The sequence below is a fragment of the Orbicella franksi genome, chromosome 15, assembly GCF_964199315.1.
Source record: "Orbicella franksi chromosome 15, jaOrbFran1.1, whole genome shotgun sequence".
NCBI lineage: Eukaryota > Metazoa > Cnidaria > Anthozoa > Scleractinia > Merulinidae > Orbicella > Orbicella franksi.
The window spans coordinates 15,657,181-15,679,352 of record NC_138159.1 but is presented as its reverse complement, the minus strand read 5'-3'; the positions used below and the strand labels follow the sequence as shown (position 1 = coordinate 15,679,352).

General features: G+C 40.6%; 1 protein-coding gene across 1 annotated transcript in view; it reads left to right on the top strand.

The window, feature by feature from the left end:
- Window positions 1-9,579, top strand: part of LOC145469391 (endoplasmic reticulum disulfide reductase DNAJC10-like) — a 21,139-nt gene extending 11,560 nt beyond the window's left edge. The window contains exons 14-22 of the mRNA XM_081453095.1: window positions 1,070-1,206; window positions 2,667-2,786; window positions 3,692-3,793; window positions 4,618-4,773; window positions 5,430-5,563; window positions 6,024-6,222; window positions 6,754-6,885; window positions 7,420-7,563; window positions 9,311-9,579. Coding sequence (XP_081309221.1) covers window positions 1,070-1,206; window positions 2,667-2,786; window positions 3,692-3,793; window positions 4,618-4,773; window positions 5,430-5,563; window positions 6,024-6,222; window positions 6,754-6,885; window positions 7,420-7,563; window positions 9,311-9,355 — 1,169 coding nt within the window. The 3' untranslated portion in view covers window positions 9,356-9,579. The remainder of the gene's footprint in view (window positions 1-1,069; window positions 1,207-2,666; window positions 2,787-3,691; window positions 3,794-4,617; window positions 4,774-5,429; window positions 5,564-6,023; window positions 6,223-6,753; window positions 6,886-7,419; window positions 7,564-9,310) is intronic.
- The last annotated feature ends 12,593 nt before the right edge of the window (window positions 9,580-22,172 follow it).

Sequence of the window (22,172 nt, the reverse complement as noted above, 5' to 3'; positions counted from 1 at the left end):
GTCATATTGAAAGATGTAAAGGAACACGATTCCACACTCTTTCAGTCCAATGGGCTTGCTTTAAAGCAGGGCGAAGAATTTGCCCACAGTTTTAATGTAAAACAGATCAAATGTACAGAAGCTAAGTTGACGAAGGTCACGCAGGACATGGAAGCACTAGAAAATAAGAAGAGCAATTATAACAGCATACTCAAAGGCATACTCAAACAGCACATCAACAAAAGGAGAAGGAAAAAAGAAAACCGCAGAAAGTCAAATGAAAGAAAGAGTAAGCGGACTGAAAACAACGTCCAACGAGTTTATGGAATCTGTGTTGGAAACCCGCTAGGAAATGATCTTCCACAATGCCTTGTGTACCCTCCTAGAACGGCCGTCCGGGTAGAGTGTCTTAAAGTTGAGGATGTTGCCACGTCGATATTTAGAAGAGATGGGCCATACATCGCACAGCTCTTGGAAGGGAATTATTTCACCAATGCTGCAAGAAGCAGAATCACCACCAACCTTGAGCGGGAAGTCAGAGATTATGTTTACACCTTCATGTACCCTGAAGAGTACACTCTGACGGAAAGCAGTGCTGCTTCTTACAGCATTGGTGAAAGAGACTCCCATAGCAGCACAAGCGGCGACGAAGAACTCGACGACAGCGGAGATGAAGATGAGTGCCAGTGAAAGTTGCATTCGAAAATAACAGTGTTAAATACTTCTTTTCAGTAGCTACAAATGCTTTTAGTCGCTAAACGTCTTTTTAAAGCAGAAGGAAAGTTTGTAATAAATTTGTATCCTGCCTTCTATGTTTATTCTATAGCAATTTTTTTGATATTCAAACATTATGCCATTTTAAAGTTTTACTAAAATATTTCACGTGACCCCCCCTTTTTCCCTTATTTTTTTGGGATGGCCCCCCCTCGAAAGCCATTTTTTTTCGCATGGCCCCCCCCCCAAATCCCACCAGCCCCCCCTACCTTATAAAAAATGAACGGTCCCTAATGGTAGAGTTTTAAATACGTTCAATGATTTTATCGTCAGCGTTTCGCGAGTTTATTCGTCTCTGTGCCGCTTCATTGAACAGGTCGCTTTACCGCTCACGACATTGCTGTTTTTGCCAAAGAAAGTGCGTCTTCCAGCGTACAAACTCTAGGACCAGACGACTTCCCAGCGAAAGTTACACGACCTGATCTTCCATTCTTTGTGGATTTCTTTGCACCAGTAAGGAAATAGTGGGAGTGATTTAGAGTTCAAACTCTGGCTTACTCTGTCAAAACATGAATGATCGTTGCAGTTATATTCCCAACTTATTAAAGCAGCTGTGAAATTCAAGCTCAGTTGAGCACTGCACCGGTATCGCAGAGGTCATGGGATCAGATCCCGTTCAGACCTGAATTTTTCCAGCCTTTAATTTCACAGCTGCTTAAGGGGGTCTTATACATAAAAAATAGTTTTTTTTACAAAACAACTCCGTGGAACAGTTTTGGTACCACGTTAAAGGACTTTGCACTCTGACTTCAAAAATGAGCTTTTCCAGCTCACGTGCCACGATTGTTAGTGAATAACTAGCTCCTAAGTGTTAAAAAGTGGTGTTCATTATAAACACGATAACGTAATAATGAATGGTTCGAGAAGCATGGAATTAGGTTCATCCATAAGCAAGTTGTCCAGGAGGCAAACCTCAGAAAACAGTGTTTTGAGGGGGTTTTTCTCGTGAAATGTTGAAAAAGTATACTAATATTAACTATATTAACTAAATAACAGGGAAAAAATTTCATAAATTGCAAATTTTGGAAGTTTAAGACCTAGATAATTGTGTCCATCACCAATGTTGAAAATTTGACAACATTCGGTTAAAACCCAGTGGAGATATCGTGTGCGAGATATTGGTGATCCGTCAATTTGGTCATTTTGAGAAATAAGGCTTTAAAGTTTTACTTCGGTCTCCGAGAGCCTAAATTAGCCCTGAACGGGGGCGGGGGGTGGGGGTTAGAAGCAGGGGGAGGGATATATTTAAAGGTTTTACATAAATGTTTCATTGAACACCCGAATACACATCAGTCATTGAAATGTTAACCAAGTATAAGGAGCGTATAAGATGGTAGAGGAAACAATGTTCAGGACCATGATGCAAAATTCTCATAACTACACATCTTTAAAGCGTTTGTGTAAAGTATCATTAAAATATACTGAATTGAATCAATTTTGTTAGTACTTTTAGACTGTAAACAATGGTTGCTATGGGTGTTGCTATGTTGAAATATAGCTACGAGTGTTCAGATTTCCTAATTTAAACGTAAATCAAGGAGTAATTAGAGGAAAATCGTTTCAAACTACGATTTACAAATGGACAGGGATGTTGAATCTTCATGTTCCGAAAAAAATGGTTTTTTGGAGAATAATTTATATCTGAGAGTATGACCCCCTTAAGTAGTGTATAACTGCGATGATCAATTTTGTCTTCACATCTTTAAATTAATTCTTTCTCCTCAGTTCAAATACATGATCTTTCATATATTCCCTTGCATTGTTGTCCACTCTGTTCGACTTCCATTGTTGCTTTATTCGACCAATAGACTTAAGCAAGTTATCTTACCGTTAAATGTTGGTTGTATAAGCCCAGGGCATTTTTACGAGAATTTTATTTGACGGTATTTTAATATTGTTCTCCCTTTTTTTAGTGGTGCCCACCTTGCATGCGTCTGTTACCTGAATACAGGAAAGCAGCTCGGTCATTTGATTATAATGAAGTTGGTTTTGGTACTGTAGACTGCACTATTCACTCAAATCTTTGCAATATGGTAAGATCATGAAATAGCTTGTCATCCCTGGTGAGACCATATTCGTATTCCCGGTATTGAACTGGAACTACAATCATGGACAAACGTCTTGGGACAAATTTGCACTTTTGGCGCTTTTGCGCACACGCCAGACGCGAATACAACTTCACTTGCCCAACCTCGCCCCTCACCCCACATACAATGTTGAAAACTAGTACCTGCAATTTCACCTAATTTTCAACATTGTATTGGTTGGGAAGGGGGAACTGCAACGGGTTTTTAAAAGGATAGCAACGCTTTTTTTAAAACTTCAGTGGCAAACACAGATAATTCGTTACATTACACAAGTGTCCCAAGGACTTTTGTGCAAACCTCGTTCCCAGGGTCTCTAATCTTACCGCCCCCTGGAGCGAGCGGGGGCGGTAAGATGAGAGACCCTGGGAACGAGGTTGCTTTTGTCCACGATTGTAGCTTGCGACTGAGGCTAATGCTTGGAATCTTTTCAAATGTAAATGACATAAATATCTTTTTAATGATATTCCCCTGCGTGAGCCTTCATTGCAAGCTACAATCAGCTACAAAGCTGTTCAGACGTTTAAAATTCGATTTTTGAGCGTCCTGGAAACATTCTCCTCCCCCAACTTCCACCCCAAACAACGTTGATTTTTTTATTTCTAAGACTGCACAGACAACAGCGCCTACACAACATTGAATTGGCGGGCCGGGGGTTTCAGAGGATTAACGCTAGATGTAAATGAAATAGAATAAGAAGAATAAGAGGTTAATTAATTTATAGAAAAGCCTAATTTTGTGAAAGTGTCACTGCTTTCGTTGCTTATTGTAGTACCAGTCCAATACTGGGAATGCGATTATTTCTGTCCTTTCGCCGTTAAACTTGCCATTGAAATGGAATTGTTTTTTTTCAGTACAACATTCGCTCCTATCCGACCACCATCCTATACAATAACAGCATTCCTCATCAGTTCACTGGACATCACACGGCGGCTGATCTAGTGGAGTTTATTGAGGTAAGTAAGCTGTGTCACACGCGGGAATAAGAGTAAAGTGGTAAATCTCAGGAATACATCACTTGCAAAAAATTCCGAACGTTTTATTTTAGACGTTTAATTTTCAAACAGTTCGGCCATTTTCGGCCATTTTCGGACAAATTTCTAAAATTTCCAACAAATTTCGGACAAAAATTTCGGACACTTTGCTGAAACATATCTATCGTAAATTTACGGCTACAAAACACGTTTTATACTGAAACAACATCTGAAAATGTTAGTTTTACTGCACCCTGAAGGTTTTACAGATACATCGACGGGAAAATAAGAAACATTCTATCAAGCCGTTACGTATCTCAAGTAGTGTGTCATCTAGAGTTCGCCCCATAAAGGAAACTATCTGCTTTGGAGCTAATTAAAGGTTTTATACTGTACTGTAAATATTTCTGACGCGTGAAAATCGCGGACAGTTTTACTTTCGGACAATTTTTTGTCCGAAGTGAAAATCGTCCGAAATGTTTCGCAAGCAATGTACTTGCGACCGTTCCCAAGTGCGTGAAAAGTTGCGTAAGCGCTGGGCAAGACAGGCTTGGAGGTAATATATCAAACACGAGAGACTGTGTTTCATTGGGATATCCAAACACCGAGAAGAGAGTTGAAAATACGACGCGCAGCGGAGTATTTTTGACGAAATTCGAGGTGTTTGAAATATCTTCTCAATCGAAACAAAAACTAAGGAGCAACTGGAGAAGTAAAATCTTCAAAACTTGATGAATTATTAATGAGTTTGAGAATGAAAATTCAATCTGATTGTCTGATAAAACAAACACTCTGTCTCGTTCCAGAACACCCTGAAACCTGCAGTTGTACAGCTGACGCCCGAAACATTCCAGTCTTTGGTTGCGGAGAGAACTAAGGGAGAAACATGGCTTGTTGATTATTATGCTCCGTGGTGCGGACCCTGTAATGAACTGGCTCCTGACTGGAATAAACTGGCCAAGGTAGGATTGTTTACCAACCTAATATATTATCAAGTAACCAACTGTAATATTAAACACCTATGAAATACCAGGCGGAGTTTCGCGTGAAAACATGATAAACTTCGCTAAGAATTTTAAAAAAGAAATAGTTTTTGAAGTGTTAGGTCCAGAAAAGTGAGTGCCTATGAGTTAAATCATGATTTTGAGAACAATTTGACTGATTCTGACCAATAGAACTTCTTCACTGAAAAGAAACTTTATACTAGGTAAGGATGAGGAGATCCGCTGAAGGAAAAGAGTGCAGGCGCTCATCATCTTTTGCGTCTCAGTAAATTTCACTGAGTAGCCTGTGAAAGGGCTCCGGCTGGAAAGGTCTGACCCCGGCTGGAAGGGCCGAGAAGGAACTGGTTGAGACTGAAGTTGCCGAGGGGTGTGTTGGGGGGGGGGGGGGGAGGAGGTGATGTGGTGGAGGTTGGGACGTCCCCTCCGCTTTCTCGACTAGAGAGGCTCTTCACAGGCTTCTCACTGAGCTGATTTGTCTCCAAATTCTCTTTGATCGTCTGCAGTAGACATCTTTATTTAACAATAAAACAAGAGAAAGATACCCGCTAACTTGCGATCTGTATTTCGTCAAACTGCATGGTTATAATTTTTTCTGTCACTCTTCGTTTTCTCAGCTAATGCAGGGAGAGGCTGGTGTTGGCTCGGTCGACTGTCAGAAGTATCGGTCTTTCTGCCAGGAGCAGGGTGTCAATTCATATCCCACAATCCGTCTGTATCCCCACCATAGCCAGGGATCACGTAACTACGTGTGAGTACAAGTCACGTGAACTTACGTCACGCATGGCGTATCTTGGAAAATGTGGCTTCATTTTTTATCAGTTTATCGTTCTAATCCGTCTTAATCTTCCTCAATCTTAAACCATCCTTGTTCAATTTCGGTGTATAAGTTCTTCTTTGGTGTTTTTCTACCTTAATAAACTATTATTTTATGGTTTCATTTAATTTCGAGGCAATTTTTTGCTGCACAGAAATTACTGTAAGATATTACGACATAGCCCTGTCTTCATTCAGAGCCGTCCCCAACTTCGTTCCTAGGGTCTCTCTTCTCTCCACCCCCAAGAGCGAGGGACCCTGGGACACAAGGTTGAGCCTTCGCTTGAGCGGCATCCAAAACAGAATGAGCACCAACTTCTGTGCCGTTTTTAGACGTAATTTCATCTCGTTCCATTAAGTTGCGCTATTTTCGTGGTGCTTTTTATCTCATTCAGGAGCCACCGTGGATGGCGTGACGTGGATTCTCTCTATAGCTGGGCCTTCCAGCACCTTCCCTCATTGGTAACGCAACTCAATTACCAGGCATTCCTTGATAACGTTCTTGACAGCGAGGATGCTTGGATCATCGATTTTTATGCTCCTTGGTGCGGGCACTGCATACAGTTTGCCCCAGACTTTGAAAGAGCAGCCAAGGTTAGTAAGGAAACGACTTGGTTTCGTGGTAAATTCCATGAGAATTTTTCCTGCGTAAAACACCGGCTGCGCTACGAAGGCGACTTCTAAGAAAGACTGCACACTTGCCAACAGTCAGAGTGGATGATAGAATCCGTTGCTTGATTTGTCACAATGGTTACAGTGAAGAAGCGTTGTGTGATGAACCAACAAATGTTGTTGTTGTGAACGAAACCAGTTAACGCGGGAAGCAGCGAAATAAACTCTGGCTCTGGCTCATCACCCAATCTACGCTCGCGTGACGAATACAGTGTACAAAGAGTATCTGCGTAGGAGGCTAGCTCCGGTGATCGAACGTGACCAGCATGAAACGAAATCGAGATATTATATGTATGGCCTATCAGTCTGGACAATGTTGAACTGCAATCAATATTTTCCGCAGATCGAAAGAGACAGTCACTTTAATTCCTAACTGTTGAGTTCAATTCTTAACTGTTTAATTCTTAACTGTTTAATTCTTACTTGTTGAGTTGATGTTTCCATTTGTTGTAGCTGTTAGATGGACGTGTCAAGGCTGGTAAGGTTGACTGTGAACAGGAGTATCATCTGTGTTCTGAGGCTGATGTGCGAGCTTATCCCACTGTGAAGTTATACCTAGGTGCACCAGGAGATGGAATGACTCAGGTGAGTGCTACAGTGGCTATCAATTCTCCTAACTACTTATGGTAAATTTCTTGTCATTTCAGTTATGAGAATGTGGTGCCGTTCTCTGATTGGCTACGCTACTCACAATCTATTCTGTTGTAGTTAGTGTGTGCTTGTTAACAAAATGACGGCCGCTTCTTTGCGTTTTCGAAGTGTCTGTGAAGAGGGTTAACTGTTTAGATAAAGTTTTGAGCAACTAATAGATTTATACTAAAACAATTAGATTATTCGCTCTCGATTTCTGTGCGTGATAGTGGACTCGGGCTGCGCCCTTGTCCCGCACTATGTACTATCACGCGATAGAAATCTCGAGCTCATAATCCAATTGTTGAATATTTACTACTGTCCTAGTGAATTGGGAAAGCCAAAGTTTCGCGCGTGAGCGCTTTGTCGCAGCAATAACGCTAAAACTGTAGTTAAACGCTGGCGCTGATAATCCGTTCATGGACTCCTCCAATTACCTATGACTTGACAAAGATAACCGTAATGTGGTTTTTGGCTTTTTTGTCATAGCCGGTAAATGGTCACTTGAGTATTGAAACTCAGAACCCGCATAAAATCCGGGATATTGCTCTGCAATCACTGGAAGAATACAAAGCTGACTTAGAGGAGGAGGACAGACAGGAAAGGAAGAAGGCGAAGACGAAATCGAAAAAGGTGAGACGTGCTTTCATTGCTAGCCTGCGTAGCAAGTGTTCCCACACGAAGAGCTTTTTCCACATTCTGGCCGCGCGCAAATTGGAACGAGAGCGAAAAAAATCGACGAGGCAGGGGGTGGTGGTGGAGCGCTTCAGTTAAGTTCCAAAGGATTCTTTAGTTAATTTTGTATTTACAGGTACTTTCTTCTCTTGCCCCTTTCTGACTGTTGGGTCTTGGTGTGAAGTTCTATACGGCGTAACGACTCCGTGAAAGCGGCGGCCCTCAAAGTAGCGTCAGAGTTTCGCGGTTGTTTACAGGGAGCATGCAGTCTAGTTGAGTAGGATGAGAGTAAATAAACAAAATGCAAAGAATTAACAGTTTACCTTTGTCTCCTGTTGTCATCTCTTATGGGAACTTACAGGGAAAACCCACGAACATCGGCTCGTGTGCCACGTTTTTTGTTTTTAAAACCTTTTTACGGCATCTATGATCTATTACTGAACAGACGCACGGCAACATGGAAGGCCTAAGTACAAGTCTAGCGCCTGTGCTTTGCTGAACATGTGGGTAGTGATTTTCCTTGTATGTTCACGTACGAGATGACAACAGGAGGCAAAAATACACTATTCATTTTTTTCATTCCTTTATTCACTCTCATTTTACCCAACTAGATTGTATGCTCCTGGTGGATTGGTAAGAAAACCCAAAAGTAACGATCTTCAATAGGAGTGGTCCTCGATTTCTTAAGTTATGTCCATAAAAAATAAGGTCAACGAATGTTTTAAAACTCACCTTCTCTTCCTGTCGACGAACAGCCCGCGACGAGTTGACGGTATTGCGTGACCACGTGACAGCTAGTGCGCTCAGTATATGGTAACGCGTAAGTCGTCGTCGGATCTTAAAGCCCTGGACAAACGGACTCGCAAGTAGACGCAAGTTGTAAACTTGGGTCTACTTGCGACCACGTTTGGCCAGGCCTTGCGTGCACTTGCGTTGACCTGCGATGACTTGCGCTTACTTTGGTGGCGATCAAATTTGCACGCAAGTCGACGTAAGTTTTTCACCGTTTGGCCACCCAACCCAAATCAACGCAAGTTGAGTAACGCCCATTTACCTATTATTAGCCAATGAAATACTGGATATGTCTGCCTTGAAATGTGTTTTCTTTTTTTGCGTATAGCGTGTACTAACGGAAAGGCCCATTCCATTTGATTTCCCACCAGAAAAACTGGTTTTTCCGTACAACGGCAAAGTGCTCCTAGTCTGTTCTAGGCTCTTGGATCATTGTGGGAAGCGAGGGCCTGGAATACTACATTACTTGCAAAAGATTTCGAACAAAAATGTGTCCAAAAATAAAACGTCCGAAATTTTCAAGCGTTCGAAATATTTACAGCACAGTATAAAACTTTAAATAGCGCCAAAGTTCTTACTTTCCTTTATGGATGGAACTCTAGTTCAGGAACGCCTTCAGATACGTAATAAGGCTTGATAGAATTTGTTATTTTCTCGTCGCTATATCTGTAAAACCTTAAGGGTGCAGTAAGACTCTCATTTTCATCGGTGTTGTTTCAGTCTAATTCCTGTTTTGTAGACGTAAATTTGCAGCAAAATTTGCGAACGGTTTGTCCGGAATTTGTCCGAAATGAGAAAAAAAGGTGTCCGAAATTAAACGTGCGATATAAACGTCCGAAAGTTTCTGCAAGTAATGTACTTGTTTAGTTTGAACGTGTGAAGTAACTTGTTTTTCCCTTCTCCTTTCACGCAGAAGAGCAAGAAAAAGAAGACTACACCAGTCCATGATGAATTCTAGAGGACGTTAAATCCACCTGTCTGTATTCATACGAGTCTCACTCAACACTCAGACAAGACGTAATAACGGCCATTGTTGGAAAAAAGAAAATAATGGCCAAATATTCACCAACAAAGCCATTACTCAGGGCGAGTTTTAGTGCAAGGCGTTTGCTGCATTGCCTTCAGTGCTTTTACCTACAGTAGTTGGTATTTTACAGAGACAGTAAAATAATTTTTATTGGTTTTTGTGTCTGTTTTTCCTATCTGCATTGGAACCCCCAAGGAGACACCCCTCTACCCCCTCTCTTGCTTTTTGTCCTGTGCTTCCATATCCAATGGAAATGTTCATTATGTAAATTATGTGTTGCTTTAGTCCATACCTGGTCTTCTCTGTTACACAATGCTACTCTGCGTGACATACGGGGCGGGGGGGGGGGGGGGGAGGAGGCACAACTAGGTTAATACAGATTTGGATAGGTTATTGTAATAAAGCCTCCACGAGTTCGTTTACTTAGTAGCAGTCAGGAAAGCGGTAAGAGATAAAATAGGGAAGTGGCTTAGTGTGAGAAGGAAAAAGCGTTCTCTCCCAGTTTTTTTCCGCTGCTCCACAACTGCTCCCCTGGTCTGAACAGGCTTTCTATCTTGAGCTGTGTTTCCCGCGAACACTGTTCACATCAGGTGGTACATGGCGCGAATCAGCAATGTTTTTCTGATCATGACTAACACTACCCCGCGTGGTAGTTACGATCTCCTTAATCAAACGAAACACGTTAAAGATGGCGGCCTACTAAAACCAGCTGAATGAACTCTGGGTCTTCATCATTCGTTATCTAACTGACCGCCTGAAAGAGGCTACGAAATAGCTAGCATAGCAATTTTAGTCAAATATCGAACTTGGTTCTCCATCAGCGATCACAGCACAGACGTCCCAAACTCACGATTCGAGAAATTGATCGAATATTAATGACTTGTACAATGAATCAATCAATCAATGAATTAATCAATCAGAAACTTTATTTTACTTCGAATTTCTTGATAGCAAAAACATGCTAATATCTCGGAACAAAATAAACTCATAACGTTAAAAACTAAGAAATACACATAATAGATAAATTCTTCAAAATTGGTTAACAGCCTATCGAGTGGCACGTGACTACCTAAAGTGTTGGTTACCTTCTTTTGAATTTAAAAAGAAATGTGCTCACCTTGCTTGGTTTCTGTTGTCCATTGGGCCTATTTAAACGTTTTTTTTTGGGGGGGGGAGGGTGGGGAGGGGGTTGAGGTGTTTGTCGCAGCTTTCTATGACGATGAAATACAACAGGCTAGATTATACAACAACCGGCCAATCAGTTACATCTCATGCATTGAATTTGAATGGTTTCTTTTGTTGCTATATGCTTCGTTCTTAGAAACGTAGTATATTGTAAGACAACGTTTATAGTTAGCGGGAGATTTCCTCACCCAATGAGAGCCATTTAAAGCAGCACAAAACAATTGCTTTATTAAGAGACCAATCACACGAGACTACTCTGCAGTTCAGCGAGATTTGTGTACTACATTCCGCCGGCAACACCGGTTACATAGCTCCAGGTTTGGGTCGTTCGGCGATTCTGTGGAAGTAAAGGTAAGTTTATCGAGCATTACTCGTGCTACAATTAAAACTATTATATTGTTTGTGCCTATACAAGAAAGCGTCGACGATGACACATTTTCGCGTGGCGGCGAAGAATTACTTTCAAGAATGTTACATATTAGCTGATGTTAGCTTTCACCCTGCGAGCAGAGCCTCTTTTATCGCTTTTTTGAGCGGATAGGAGACCGGGGTTTTGACGTCTTTCTGTCCTCGACGATTTAATTAATGGTCGTTCGTTTCAAAGCTTGAAGTTTTATTTGATATAATTTGGTCGATCGATGTTCAGGGGTTGAGGTTCTGTATACTGAATTAAAATTAGCCAAGCGACAGCCAGAAATACGTCTACGCCAGCTAGAAAATAATTCTAACCGTAAAGAAGGGCTACACGACATTTGCGGATAAGGAAAAAAAAAGTAAGGATTGCAATTAGAGTCAAAGGTATTATTTTATGTTTTGTTTCAGTGAATTGCATGCGCGTAATCTACGTTTATTCTAATATTAATTATTTACTTGAAAATGTTGGCAGTATGTTCTCATTTGCACATTTTTGGCACGAGTTTCGATCCAGGCCATGTTTCACGGTTGAGTTGCGAGCGTTTCTTTTTTATTCAGTTTGGTTTCGATCCATAGAATCGCTAACCGTGACGGTATTTGAAGAAAGACACTTTGTAGTCAGTCTGACCCGACGTGAAGGTTACAGTTTCGATCGGCCATTGTTTCCGTTGATGTCGTGTGCGTGCTACCTGCCGACCCTCTTCCTTCTTTTACAAGATGCATTGTTCTAAAACAGACATGACTAAGCTCATGTAGACAAATTATGCGTCGCTGATATTGAAACGGCCATCTAAATGCGACTGAATTAAAATAAAATCACAACGAAACACCGTTCAGGCCGGTTCGGTAAGGTTACACTGCGATTTATATGCACCTTATTTATTATTTTAATAAATACGAATACGAATACGAATTATGTTGTCAGGTGGCTTACTAGTATGACTGTCACGGGAAGTTTTTGTTCGAAAACTTCGCGGTCAGTGAAGCAAAAGCGGCAATGGAGAGAATATTTCCCAGTTCTGACTCCTATGCATTGTTTATAAACCAAACTGATGCGAGAAAAAAACAATCAAGTTCTTTATATTCAATTTCCTCCAGAGATTGAATAAAAAACATCCACAGACTCTCATTTAATCGTGCAGGCAACATGACTAATGTAATATGTAAAGGACTATATCAACGGATTTGCACACACTGAAACTTGCATTAAGCGGACGCCCTTGGAACACTCATTAGTGTCCTCTTTAATAATACAGGATGTCTGCTCTAAACAGGTTCTAATAATTTATATCATTATTTTAGCATAAAATAAAGGTTAATGTTGGCAAGCAACCTTAGTTTAGATGAGCCCACACTCATCTCTGCGGTCTTCGACGGCACATGCCTTTCCATATTTGGTAAGCGCTATAGCACGCCATGCAAGTAATCAGTTTCTCCCTTCTCTGAGTCCTGCAAGTTGTTACTTGGCTTCAAGTGTAACCCTTCCCACCCACCCTCTTATCTTGTCCCAGTTAGCATTTACCAGGACTTCGAACGTTAAGGGAGTTTTCTCTCCTGTTGTTAGGGCTTCCTAAGCCCTCAGTTCATTCTTGTTAACTTTTGTTATTAATACACAACTCTAAATAACTTTTAATAAATTTTAAGGGCGGGGAATTGTTGCCTGCGGCACCCCTTCAGCCCTGTGCTGGAGCCCTGTCAGGGAGGGGACATTTGTTCTCTGGCTGGGTAACTTGGCCCCATGTAATTATTCCAGCAACAATGTCCTCCATGCAGTACAGGCATGGGGCACCCCTCGGCATGGCGCCATGTGCCGAGGCCCCCCATCCGGTGGGTTTTATCCGATTGGTGGGCTTTTATCCAAGCCTTGCCAGTACATTCCCTGCCCACTATCGCCCACTACATGGTCTTGTGTCTTTATTGCGTGCTATACCATTAATTGTGCAATAACAGTTAATTAATAAACCTTTCAACACACAGTGTAAGATCAAGGGCTGCTCATAGCACAATGTCCAGTCAGTCAATGCATCAATCTGGAACAATTTACTTAGCTTTAAAACAACATTGCTGAACAATGTTAAAGGAGTCTCAGCTGAGGTTTTAGAAGTAAAATGCCCTTGAAGTGTCCACTCATTGCAGGTTTTGTCCAACAAAATGGCTTAATATTGGTGTCTGCGTCCGCTTAACGGAGGTGTCCACTGAATGCATGTTTATTTTACAGTAAATAGGGAAGAAAATTTAGGGACTCAAGCTGTTGTCCACTTAATAGAAGGTGTCCCCTTAATATGGGGTCCTCTTATTACAGGGTTCTCTGTACAAATTTAAATTTATATGTAGACATCTTGGCATCAGTCATGCTGCCTGCACAAAGGAGAGTCTGTGGGTGCTTTCCATTCAACCAAAAATTCCAGAACTTTCTAAATGGGCGCAAACGTAAGTGGCATAGCAGGCATTCATTTCCAAAAGCACTCAACTGCAAGCAAAAGAATAAGGAGCAGGGGGAGGGATGGGGCAAAAATGATTCTTTTCCTCCCACCCCCTCCCCCTGACCACATGACCACTTGGCTCTGGAATCTGGAACGAGATCGAGGTGTGTTGCGCTCGAGCGATAGTTTGCGCATGCGCCTAACCATTAAGATTTTTCAAGGCTAAGTTCAGTAAAATGAAGCAGTAGGGCATGTAAATTTCATTGGTATACAGAAGGAATAATGTGGAATTCTTCAAACCTTGGAAATTGTCACGAAATGACCGCAATTTTGAGTAAACATAACGCCATAAGGTTATATTTTGGAGAAGAGGGAGACGGCCTGCTATTTTCTATGGTTGGCCATTCGTTTCAAAATTACGACAGGGTATACGGGGTTTTTCTGCCGCGTATACTTGTTTACATACGTTACGCATGGGCTTTAAGCTCATATATACGACCGTTTAGATCGCGTATATACGCATTTTTAAAGGGCCACACATTTGCGTAAATTCAAGCGCGGGGATATGCGAAATAAGTGACCAAATATACGCGTCCTACGAGGACCCATATATACGCGTGCTAAAATGGGCGTATATGCGGGTCTCGTAAATTACATTTTATATGCCAGCACGAAATGTGCCTTTTAAGAGAATGGCTATTCATGTATGATAGCAATGAAAATTACTCTAACTAAAAATGGTCAATATGGCGGCAGTGGTGAAATGGTTTGTCTTGTTCTATCTGCTATTTAATGTTTGTTACTGCAGCTCTCCAGTGAATGAACTTCTAGAAACAATTATGCGTGTTTTGAATGACTGATCAAGACTTTATCCTAACGCTAATCATCGTGAAGTTGCTAAGGATTACTCTGTACATCGTTTAGTTGCCTGCGTAGCTTGGCGCTTTTTAGGCAATTTGAACGTTAAGAAAGCGGCGAAGCCCCGATAACGAGCGCCAAATGCGGCGTAGCCACGAGGAGCCTGGGAGGTTCCTGCTCGTTTTCGCGGCTTTGCCGCTTTGTACGCTCGCGCTCAAATTGCTTAAAAAATTGCTAAACCGCCAAGCTACGCAGGCTAATCCTTTAGTTGATTCATTGGACAGAGGTACCAAGGCGAATGCTGAGAGGATACGGCCTCTAGAGTCGCTGGTTAGACAAATACAATATTTACTACTTAGATGGGAAATGTTTGCATTAAGAGCAATTTCATGCACCTCAGTGTACTCCCATTAGAGCTTTGCCAACTGCATCAGCTTCTAATGGAAGAGTGGGTCGTCCAGCCCATGATATATCAAGACCTCAAGAGGAGTTTTAGGAAACAGAATGTGATTTTAGTGTAAGTCCTGTTGGGTCTTCACCAGATAATTCATCTGGTTGAGTGTTATCATCAAATGTGTCCCTGACAGCTAGTATTTCCAGTATTACATATATCTTGTAAAATCACTGCGTTCACCCATAATGGTTTTGCGTACAGCATGGTTATTCCATGCCTCAATAGGAGGTTTAACTGGTTGTTAATTCTGGAAAGAAATATGTAATACAAACAGAACAGATCGATTATGCTGCTCGATTCCAGGATGCCATTTTCTTCCATCTGGTAGAACAGAGTGTAGTAGAACTGACCGACTTCAATAAAGACTTCTCTCTAGAGACGTTCAATTCACTGGTTGTGTACAGAAGACCCAGCAATTTTGCTTCCCCTATTAAATCCTCTGTGCCATAGCATAGCTCTTCCTACCTCTAAATTTTCATCCCCTTCGTTTGAACACACTCTAGAGGGCAATCCATAACTTTGCACAGCAGCTAAGAACAGAGCGAGCCCAATCGCAGCAGAATTTTTTGTTGCACAACTTAAAGTCTAAAGCCCTGTCAAAACCACCATGTATTACAAACCTCCAACTGATAAGGCAGTGTAGTCCATCAATGTGCCAGAGAGAATTAGGTCCCCTGACGCTTGTGATGGTATTGAACCACCTCAAATCAGACCCTGCTGGGTCAGTTCGAAAAAAACTTTCCCTTACACGCTGACGCTGAACATAGATGTTTCTACTTCGCAAATTACCCAGCATGATACTGATACCAGAATTGGAAAAACCACGTCAGTCTTATTTCTCGAATCACCAGGGCCGGGTTGTTCGAAAGCCGGTTAACGCTAACCCAGAATTAAAAGTTAACCCAAATATAAATTTTTCTCTATAAAACTGTTTTCCACCGCTTGTGCTTTGTGTAGTTTGAGATTACTCAAGTTCAAAACTGAACTGCAAACATTTCCCATCTATGTAGTAAGTATTGAATTTGTCTCACCAGCAATTCGAGAGGCAGAATTCTCTCGGCATTCGCTTGGGCACCTCTGTCCTAAACGGTGAACAGAATCCACAGCAACTTCACGACGAACTATCAAGGCCATGTTACGATTAGCGTGAGGATAAAATCTTGAACAGTCATGCAAAAGACGCATAACTGTTTCTAGAAGTTCATTCACTGGAGAGCTGCAGTAACAAACATTAAATAGCAGATAGAGCAAGACAAGCCATTTCACCACTGCCGCCATATTGACGATTTTAGTTAAAGTAATTTTCATTGCTATCATACAGGAACAGCCATTCTCTTAAAAAGGCACATTTCGTGCTGGCATATAAAACGTCATTTACGAGACCCGCATATACGCCCATTTTGGCACGCGTATATATGGGTCCTCGTAGGACGCGTATATTTGGTCATTTATTTCGCATATCCCCGCGCTTGAATTTACGCAAATATATGGCCCTTTAAAAATGCGTATGTAAGCGATCTAAACGGTCGTATGTATGAGCTTAAAGCCCATACGTAACGTATGTAAACAAGTAGACGCGGCAGAAAAACCCGCGTATACCCTGTCGTAATTTTGAAACGAATGGCAAACCATAATTATCAGAAGGATTTTTCATCTCAGGTTTGAAGACCAAAGAAATAGGCTATCATGTGACGCGGCGTTTGTTCACGTGCACAGCCCAAGCGATTGTGCCCACATTTTATCCTCCACGAAAACATCCACTCAAAGCGCGAGGAATCATGTGAGGAACAAAGGGAACCTGTTCCACGTCTGCTTGAGACTAGAGGACTTACCTTAAGAATACGGTTTATGCGGGGGATTATTATTAGCAGAGCCCAGGGGCGGGGCACAAGACTCCTGAAATTTTCGTATAGGCATCATCCAACAAAAAATGACGTCACATCCGGTTTAAACTGCGCTTCGCGGCTTGTTTCACAAAGCGAGAAAATGGCGTTTCGATTACTCGTGGTTTCCCTCTATTTGTAAACCATCAGTTTCGTTTCATTTTATATTGAGTATGGAAGGATGTTGCAGACACATTACTTCGACTTTTGAAGCAAAAATTTCGGGAAAAGAGAAAAGTTTATTATTGTTTCGAAGCAAAATAACGGAGAGCCTTCCGTCATCGTCGGGCGAATTTTACACATTTGTAAAACTGGTGTTGTTCCGACTTTTGGTTCTTGTTGTTCGTGATTTAGTGATAACAATAAGTGCAATAGCCTATAATGTTAACAACAACCTGGATGAAGTATTGCTGGCCATAGTTTGCACTGTGTACTACGGGAACATAATTAACAGAAGCCGTTTAGCTCCGAAAGTCGCTGTCACCGGAACTTTTGTTACTCTTGGCTCACGCGTATTGGTAGAAGAGACAAGCTGGATCGCATGCTGAAGGTCAGTATCCCACATTCCTACATCTCTCGTTGAAGATTGTTGTTTTCAGTAAGATACAGTACATATGTATCGGTAGTTTGGGGTCATCAGTCTCTTTCTCTTTGGTGAGTGCTTTTAAAACGCCCAGTAAAAACTTGATTCACGGCATGGAAACTTATGCCTCGCTGGATCGAAATTCGAGCAAGATTTTTGAGTTCTAGTCCTCGTTAAAAGTAATTAAATCAATTATTCAAATCCAAGCCATCAGAGGGAATCTGCCATTGAAGCTGCCCTAAGTTAAGGTCCTGTTCATGGACCTTCCCCTTTGAAAATCGTGGGGGTGTTCTTTGAGGTAAGGCAGGTTCCATTTGTATGGTCTCGGGTACCCGGGATAACCCTCCCCCTGAGGCAACTTTATCAAGTGTTTGTATGAGAAAATGTAGCCCATGTAGGCCGAGTAAAAGTTGACCCTGCATGATTGTTCGTAACTCCTATTGAATAATCAAATGTGCAACTATCCCTCTTTGTTTAAGTTTCCCTCACTCATTTGATCAGAGTGGGTTTTGCTGAGTTAATTTTCTCTTCTTTGATACAAATTGCTGCTTTAAATCTTAAATCTAGGCATTACGTGACACTCGCCATGCTGAGAGTTGTTCCAGTTAGGCGAGCCAAAGTGTTTATGTATACTCAAAGAAAAGTTGTTGGTTACTTTAGCTGCCAAGGCGAGTCAACTTGCCCACCTGAATTGTCTCACCCCCAAGTCTGGTTTGTCATCCTTGTGTAAACGGTTGGTTGAATTTTGCAAAGAAATAAGTGAAAAGTTAGCTCCGCCAGGGTAACTCGGGGAAAGGGTTGTCTTTGGTACACAAGAGCCATTCTATTTTATTTCCATTTTCCCTCTTCCTCTTCCAACTGATTATGCAAAATATACTGTCCAAACTCTTTATGGGTACTGGTGTTTGAGAGTGTCATCTTTATCACTACTGTGGAATGTACCTCACCATAGAGCCACCCCTGTTAACACAGCCACCTAGTTATTATGGCCACTCTATTCTGGCTCAAACAAAATCTCAGTCGGTCATTTTCTTATTTATTAATTATACAGTCAGATTTTTGAGACCTGTTGGTGACCAGATTAACAGAATTCTGGCACATTGTAGGAGTAATTTATATACAATTTACAGCAAGCAACAGGCATCATTTTGTTACTGAAGTCCCATGCATATATGTAACTCTTGATTATTTTGAGATTTTATCTTTATTATGTCATCAAGGCAATAATATTTTGATTCCTGCTCCAGCGGTAGGGGGGGGGGGGGAACTCTCCTCCATGTGCTATATACAGCTGTGCAGCCCCAAAGGGTATGGTTATTCAGCCGTTTTGGTCATAAATACTCTAGGGTAAGGCTTTTGCCCTCTAGTCTTAAATTTGTTATGTTTTTTAGAATAAGCTACCTCAATTTTCATCATTATTGATAAGACCATCAACAAAAGTCCTTCAAAACTTATGTTTAGGGCAACTGTAGCAGTCGCAACAGTCACAAATGGGGTAGGGAAAATCACAGATTATGGTCATAAATAGGTTAAGAGTTTAACTTTTGTGAAGAGGGCTGCACTGACCCCCACTCAATTTTTCTGGGATGTACAAAACACATTTTCTTAGCAGTTACTACAGTCTTGCTTTAGTAAATCAAAATAGTACTTGCTGCCAGGTACTTTATAAATTAAAGTATAACCCCTCCAGAGAGCCTTCACAAAGTACATGTAATATCTGGTGCTAACAATTTTTTTTTGCGGCTGATTAAAATTTGGTATTAAATTGTACTGAACTGGTGCAGATTTAATATACATGATATTTTGTCACACTTAGTTCACTTATTTTAAGACTACTCAACAGCAACTAGTACCTCTTGTATGACCATGCAGTAACAGTATATTCCAAACAAAAAAAACTACATGTATATGTATTACTATCCTGCCTGGAAGAGTGTGTAGAGAGAGCACACAGTGCAGTGCCCTACTGTATGCCTTTTGTTAGGTATAATAATCTTAAATTTAGAAGACTCATATTGATCTTAGAATTCACAAAAAAGTTGATTTCTTGGCAACTCTCCTTTAGCTGTGTCACTTCATAATAAATTAGCAGTTTGGTTCAATGTTTGCCTCTGCATTAATTTGATTAAACTACTGTAGTTTATTTTTTAATGGAATTCAATTCTGTCAAAAGGGAGGTGGGAATCTGAGAACAATAGCTGTGAACTAGACCAACAAATATACAGAAATCTACCACCATTGCTTTCATGGCTGAGTGGAGATGAATCTAAGTCAGACCGAAATTAGAAAAAAAATTACTGATTTATTGGAGAGTTGAAATGGGATCCTGGCTATGGGAGAGTAGGAATTGGGGCTGAGGGGGGTGGGTGGTGTGCTTGTGAATTTAAGAACCTCTCTGAAAGTGAAAACAAACTGTAGGTTTGAAAAGTTTAAAGCAAGGTTAAAAATTATACTTTAATATATCTTGTTTATTAAGGTGGTAATGAGCATAATGCCCACTTAGGGTGAGTCATTGAAACAATGACATAATTTATGTTTGTCTTTTCTTAGGTGGTTACCTCCTGGCATATACACCCCACACAGGCATACAATGTTATGATTAGATGATACAACCTGCTTTCCCATGTTTAACATACACGTAAGAGTATTGATCAGTGGACCAGTGTACAAGTGTGATTTCTCTACTGATAATGAGAATTATAATAAAGATACAAAGCCACTCTGGTGTGATTTATTTAATTATTGCTTAACGGTAAAGTGAACCAGTTAAACCAAAGGTTGCACTCTGTAAGATAAGGTGAACAAAAATTAAATAGAAAATTTCACTACATCAATTTTATTAATTAAGTATACTTCTCTGCAAAATATAGTCGGTATTTTGTTGTACTGGTAAGAATATAATTTGGAAATTTTTTATGGGAAATGTTTCCATTTAAAAATGTAGCTCAGATGCCACAACTATAGTTCTCCTTTCTGTGGTGTTTTCTTTTGTGGTAAATTGTGAAAACAAATTATGTTGACCTACATGTAAGTTAAAAAAATATACAAGTAGTAGCTCTTCTGAAAAAAAAAGTTAATTTGTTGTTGTTTCTTCCTGTTCATTTTTTCCTTGAACATTTTTATTTTCCTAATAAGTAGTCTAGCTAGCCATAAAAATGTTTTGTTGTCTCAGACCATTTTCAAGATAAAAAAGTGATTTGTATATAAAATTTGAATTTTTTTTTTTGGGGGGGGGGGGTGGGGACCTTTTCAGAATTTCCCTACAAAGATCACAAGGTACAAGGGAAGAAGCAAAAATAGAATTTTAAGTGTTAAAACATATGTTTTCATCATCAGTTTGGGCCTCTCTGTGAAGCTGCATAGTATACTTGAGGATCATGTTATACCCATTTTAATTCAAAATACAAATGGAAACTTGCATTGACAATCACTTAATCTCTTGGCACTGTTTTGTTTTTTAATAATTGCCTTTTTTCACAAAACAATAATTTGAACATCTTTGTTTCACAAGCTGGGAGGGGGGGGGGAGGGGTATTCTATTCCTTTTGTATACATTTGTACCATTTTGATAGAAATGGCACCTCTTTTGTCGACCTTACATTGCAAAAGGGTTAATGTACCCCTTTAACAAACCTATTTAAGAATACTGCATCCCTTTTCTATTCCCTTGGAAAAAAGTTAATAAATAATATTATAGAATCTCTTCATTCTGGCTGAGGAGAGTAAATGAGAGCTTTTCAACAACATTTTAGAACCAGAAGAATGGAATCCCTAAATGACAGATTTTCCTACCCTTTCATACACCTCAGCTTGTGAAATCCCTATCATTAATTTTATACCTGAAGCCTGAAATAGGTACTCATCGTGAGCTGAGCCACCCCATATAGTTCATTACAGAGAGCCTTCCCACATACACAAATCAGGAACTCTTGACAAGTACTGTAAGTAGATGCTGGCTTTAAGACTGATCTGAGCCAGCTTCTTCAGTTTTTTAGCACAAACTTGTTGCTCTCTGTCAATTTCTAGTACAAAACCTTTTCTTTGCTGATCTGGTCCAAGTTCACAGACACTAGCATCACTCTCATGACACTGACTCTATCACTGTCACTCACAGTCTGATTCTTCAGTTTCACTGTACCATGCTTCATCATCACCCATCATTGTTACACATGAGTTCATTAGCTTGTAAAATTCATCAGCCTGGCAGTGTCATTGTTGCTATTGCCTGTTCCCAGACTTCCCTTTTATGGCTAGGTGTAGGGGCATGAAATTTCACTACTGTTTACAAACAATTTGTTTAGATGGCATATTGAAAGTGATGAATTACTGAAAATTGTCAGTATTGCTAGTGTTCTCTCGTTTCCTTAGGGATTGAAATATCTTGATGTAAGATTACAAAGAGAAAGCACACTGAAATATAATGCACAACTTTTTAGTAACCTTTCAAAATGGGTTGCCAATATGACAGTGATTAATAGATGAGGAACTTGGTCTGCAAACAGGGCAAATGAGAGGGTTTGAAGAAATTAAAGGTGCGTGCTTGACCTCAGTTGGGGGGGGGGGGGTATTGGAACTTAGCGCTGCTGACGTCAAACACTGTTGAAACGGAAAAATAAATTTGATTATAAATGAGAGACAACCACGACATGTCCAAATTACTTAATCGCCGTTAAAACTAATCCTCTTGCTTTTTTTTAAGGGGTTCACGGCCTGCCTGTAACGAAGCGTTTATCAATTAAGGGATTGCTTAGGGAAAACATATCTTGTTTAAGGTTCTTAACCAATCGTAACATATTTTATGGCATCAGTTTGAGTCATGAGCAAACACACGAGTTTGTGTTAGTGTCGATCGGCAAGAAAGTTATGCAAAGCGCGTTATGTGTGTGGGTCTATTCTTGCAGTGATACGATTAACAGCACTCAAGTACTCTCGAGTGTTTGGCAACAGT